This window comes from Coffea eugenioides, chromosome 2 (assembly GCF_003713205.1).
Source record: "Coffea eugenioides isolate CCC68of chromosome 2, Ceug_1.0, whole genome shotgun sequence".
Lineage (NCBI taxonomy): Eukaryota > Viridiplantae > Streptophyta > Magnoliopsida > Gentianales > Rubiaceae > Coffea > Coffea eugenioides.
The window spans coordinates 1272098-1277188 of NC_040036.1; the positions used below are offsets into that span (position 1 = coordinate 1272098).

Below are 5091 nucleotides of genomic sequence, written 5' to 3' on the forward strand. Positions count from 1 at the left end.
ATGGGGTCAGCTTAAGGAGGAAAACTTGGGTTCGATTAAAGGGAAAATTCAAAAGCGAAAATCTAACATGCCAACCAGCATGAATAAACTGGTCCTAATTTCACCTTCACTTTCCTTCTCATTCGTATTTGCCACATTTATACTATTGATGACGATACAAGCCCCTGAACTCACTTCCATTTTGGGAACATCATCTACTCTATATTAAGTTGGATTAAGAAGAATCATGTGTATTCCATTCACCACAATCCACAAATCATGTATAATTGACAACATGAAAAGGAAACCTAAAAGGGGGGGAAAAGGTGCTCTTTAGGGGTCCCAAATGAGTCATGATCACGAGTGAAGGAAGGAAGAAATCAACATCTAACGTAATAATAATTATGATTCCGGTGATTAACTGAAGCAATTAATCGCTTTTGACAAGCCAATGGACTTTGCTAAACAAGCCCGGCGTCGTTTTTTGATCAGTGACCCAGAATTTCTGTTGGATGGCGACTTGCCTCGCGTTTCTGTAAAGGGTGGGTAGCATGAAGAAAATGGAGCCCTTTCAGTTTCCACAATACAAAGCAATTATTCGTTTATACTACTAGTTGATAGCTGTTACCGCACGCCTGAACGGTAAATCTTATATACATTGATAGTGTATATGTACTATCACGGTTGGATTCATGACACGTATGCAAAATTTAAGTTTCAAATGCAAATTTGGATTATGTGTCGTGTATCCAATGATGAAAGTGTATACACTGTCGGTCGGTGTATAGAAAATTAATCCAAACAATATAACACAACACAACCACCATCATCGTTCTAAAGTGCTAATCAAGTTTTAGAGGAGTTTGTTGATCTCCCGATCCCAATCCCGTTTATAGTAAAAATTTCCGCGAAATTAACGCGGTGAAAATAAAGAAGAGAAACACAACACAACCATCGTTATAAGTCGAATTGATTGCCCACATGCACAACGTCAAGAAGCTGCTGATAATCATCAGATAATAATAAAGCGAATACCGTCAAACAGGACCCCCTCAGGGCTTAGCCAGATGCCAGATGATGAATTTTTTTCAAAGAGACAAGCTTTGAAAAGTGAATGCCGTCCGCAGGACCCTTAGCCAGATGATGAATTTTGTTTAAAGAGACAATCTTAATGGGCCATAAAGATGCATGGCTAAATTGTAATCGTGATAGCATACGAATCAATTGATCGGACATACCATCCACCACCACCACATGGGATGGGAGGACGATTACGGTTACACACACACACACATTAAAGTGTAAACACCCTCAATAATAATAATGATGCAGCCAGCCAGGAAGAGATTTTGTTGGCACGAACGAAACTGGTGGAAAACATGAGAGGTTTGCGCCGGCAGTTGCAGGTGGGTGTTGTGTTAATACTTAATGCAGCGGTGGCTAAAATTTGGGATGGCTCCGCAGGTCGCGTTCGCGTCCCTACCATTCTAATTAATCACTAAAAAATGTGCCAATCTGCCAGACTGCAACGCATATCATAGCACATATGGTTGTTGATTCATCAATTTCGATTGAATTCGCCATCATCAAGGTGGGTGGTCCATGCAAAAATGTGTCTACTTCTATAATATGTATGTATATATATTCTATCCAGATTGAGCAGAGCCGGCAAAAGCAGCGCTGAATTAAAATCATTCTTGCCTCCTTGCTGGCACCTGATGCGGCCGAGTCAATTTTATGAAACTTCCGCATCTCTTTGGAGTACTTTCTAGTCCGGTTTGCTAAACAAAAGTACAGCAGATATACGATTTCGGGAGTCCATTCGGTACAAAAGTCTGGAAATGCCATCACCACTAACACAAATTTTGGTATTTATAACATAGTGAATGCACGTCCCTCGAGGTTGGTTCGAATGGTCTCGGAGCAATCTAGTTAGGTCATGAGATCGAGTGTTTGAATCACCTTTCTACCGCTTGTGTATCCTTAGGGGTAGACGCAGGAAAACTAGTCTGACAAAATTGAAATATTTCCTGTATTGAAAATAATAAATAAAAAAAAACAGAGTGAGTGCACCCGGAACTCGGACCCTTCCATGCTTTTTTATTATCTTAGAAAAAAAAAAAAAAAGAAAAGGAATGATTCGGCCTGACTTCTTTGGGCTCGCGTAAAGAAATTCTTACGGCCTAAGTGCAACAAGTTGAATTGGTATTTAGATCCATCAAAAAATTAGGCCTGAATGATTTGGACTCACATTAGAAATTGACTCTTAACGATAAACGATTTCCACTGATGTATGATTTGAATGATAAAACCATAAATCAAATAAAATAACCACTCTATCACTCGACAAGCAAATACTCCAATTAAATAAATCTGATTGGCATTCTTCACCGTCCATGTTCCTTATTTGATCTTTCACTGTGCCCATGCTCATGCTGATAGTTCAAGAATGGATGATGTCGTTTGAATCAAGGGGGAAATCTTACAATTAATTCAAGGTACGAGTTTGGCCAGCCTAAGCGGACTGGGAAAACAATGAACAAATGAATTTTGGACAAACAAATCCCAAGATGAACGTGACAAAGCACACGCTAGTCTTTTGACTCGGGTTCCCCAAAAGGAGTTGTCTGTCGTTTCCTTCAAAATCAACAAATTTCATCTGTACTGATGCAGCTTGTACTCGAGATGAAGATCCGGTCTCCACCATTGGTGAATTCCATGAGCTTGCTTAAAATCCTGACAAGTGCAGAGATTAGTCGTTACATATGCAGAAGGGAGGAGATGACATGCTTCGCTCTTATTCCCCCTAGCAGTGGATATGATACTCGCAATGGAGTTCTGTGCTGCAATCCTTCCAATTTTGCCACCGGCAATTGTCATCATCTTCTCCCTGTGTGTAAAATACCCAATATATTCGGAGCAAATAGGATCCGATGGATTGACAAACAAGTACGGTATCCAAGCAGACAAAACACGAAATTCATCGTCCTGATGTGGCATTTGGCTGTTAAGCTTCACTGCAACTGCAAGCCCAGCAGTGATGACACTCACTGCAATGCGGGCGCCATGCTTCAACTTCTCATTCTTTATCTTTTCGAGTGGAAGAGAAGCGAAAGGTGGATTGAACAGGTATGTTTCAAGATGATAACCCAACCTAACCATATTCCTTCCAACAAGTAACGCTATTGCTGAGCCCAAAGAGTGACCAGCTAACCAGATATTGGCACCTCCAGCTTTAGAAACAATGCTCTGAACAGCTTGCAACCCAAGGTGGAAACGGGAGCTGTGCTGAAGTTTGTTTTTCATGAACTGGAGATCCAACTTGAGATCCTGTGACCTGCTGCCTGGTTTAGTGATTGTGCCTCTGAAAGCAACGACGTATCTGGGAGGAGTTTGAGCCAAATAGTTGCAAGAGGAATGAGGTAGTCTCAGTTCGTAAATGGAGCCAAAGAACGACAGATCATCAGGATCCACAAGCACGTGGACTAGCTGGAAATTAAAGAATTCCCACCAAGGAGAAGCAAGAGCATTTGCGCTTTGCCGGTTCTCCTGCCGATCACGTTCAAGAATGTAGACGCCCTGAACCAAGCTAGCCGCAATGGACCTCCTATGATGGGCATTTGTCCTGCAAGACATCAAATTTTATTCTCAGGGACAATTGACTGCACAAAGAGCGGATAACAGAAGACTCTGAACTGATCCACCGTAGACAGAAAATCATTTCGTGAGTTGTACAACTCACAAAATTTTCTTGCTTCTGATCATGAGATATATAGAAGGCTATTAGTTGGCAGAAAAGCAGATCCTTGAATACTGACAACAACGCATCCTAATGGTTGATATTTGAAAGGTTAATCATCTTCCAAATGATTGCTGGTTCTTAAAGATCCTATTAGAACTATATCCAGTCCAGCCATAGAAAAGTTGCGCGCATCATTTGAGTTTGAACTCATAGGCAAACCTAACGAGTTAAACGAACAAATTATTAACAAGGATGGCCATACCAATCGATCACAGTTAACTTCAGTGGTCCTGAAAGACTAAAAATCTCCCTGTCAGAGGCCATTAGTTGAAACTGCCCCTTCCTTCTTTTCCTCCTGATATTCTGGGATATGACTCTGCTAAAATGTGAAAAAGGGGAAGAAGAAAAGAGAAAGAAAGTGAATATACCAGCTGCATAATTCAGAAAGGTTCGTATTACAGTCTTCTTGTCATGCTTCACAGGCTCTAGACAAATTATAAGTATCACGGGAAATTGAAATATGTTTTAAATACTTCACAGTCTTCACACAAAAATCTACTAAAATGCAATTTTTGAGGAAGTAGGAACTGAACAGAAACATGGAATGTTACATACTACTAGTGGGCAGTCGGAATTTTATTTGAATGAATTTCATTCGTCCACAAAATCCAACTTAAAAAACAGTAGTCTTATCTCCGCTAATATTAGGTCAGCTATAATAATCGCATCTGTTGGCCCTCTAGCACTTCATATGTCCCTTTTCCGTTTTCAAAGCTCCTCATATCATGAGTTCATAACAATCATCTTTCCGCAGTTAAATTAAGAAATCAATAAACATCGTAGCAGAAATACAAAAGTAAATAGTAACAAGCACGTACCACGTAACATTATAATCGATGGCGTAGCATTCGATAAAGTGATAAACGAAACAAAACCCTAATTAGTTTTAAAAACTTGAGAAAAAATATGTGAAGATCAATCCAATTACCACAGGTCAACTGAAAGCCTCTGCTGACAGTTGGTTGATTGACGCTGGCAAAGTCGTTTCCGAGGTGCATATAATACCTACAAACAACCAATGTAGGTAGGTTTTGTGTGGGAAAGAGAGATACTGATGAGCGATAGGTGCTTCAAGAAATTTTCATGGAAGCCGGAAGGGAATTAGACACGGGGAAGAGCAGGAAGGAGAAGAAAGGTAGACAACAACACGAATGTCGCAGCGGTGCACAAGTTGGCGTTATATTTTAAGAGGACGATCAAAAGTCAATGCGTCTAACCAGCAACTCTCGAATTCGAATAGTTGGCACCAAAATAGTTTTAATTTTTACGTAAGTTGACAGGTCAAATTTTCTTAACTCTATTTTAAAATT

The 5091-nt window shown here is 40.2% G+C and overlaps 1 protein-coding gene across 1 annotated transcript; it reads right to left on the bottom strand.

Moving 5' to 3' along the window:
- Positions 1-2508: 2508 nt before the first annotated feature.
- Positions 2509-4876, bottom strand: LOC113763608 (GDSL esterase/lipase At4g10955-like). Its single transcript, XM_027307475.1, has 3 exons — positions 4710-4876; positions 3984-4097; positions 2509-3604 (listed from the first exon to the last, which is right to left on the bottom strand). The coding sequence occupies exons 2-3, from the start codon at positions 4043-4045 to the stop codon at positions 2635-2637; spliced, it is 1032 nt and encodes a 343-aa protein (XP_027163276.1). The 5' UTR covers positions 4046-4097; positions 4710-4876; the 3' UTR covers positions 2509-2634.
- Positions 4877-5091: the final 215 nt, after the last annotated feature.

Excerpts from the sequence above, each read along its gene's own strand:
- LOC113763608 (XM_027307475.1), bottom strand. The coding sequence starts at position 4,045 with ATGGCCTCTGACAGGGAGATTTTTAGTCTTTCAGGACCACTGAAGTTA. Across the intron at positions 3,605-3,983 it reads AAGTTAACTGTGATCGATTG|GACAAATGCCCATCATAGGA; the intron begins GTATGGCCATCC and ends GATGTCTTGCAG.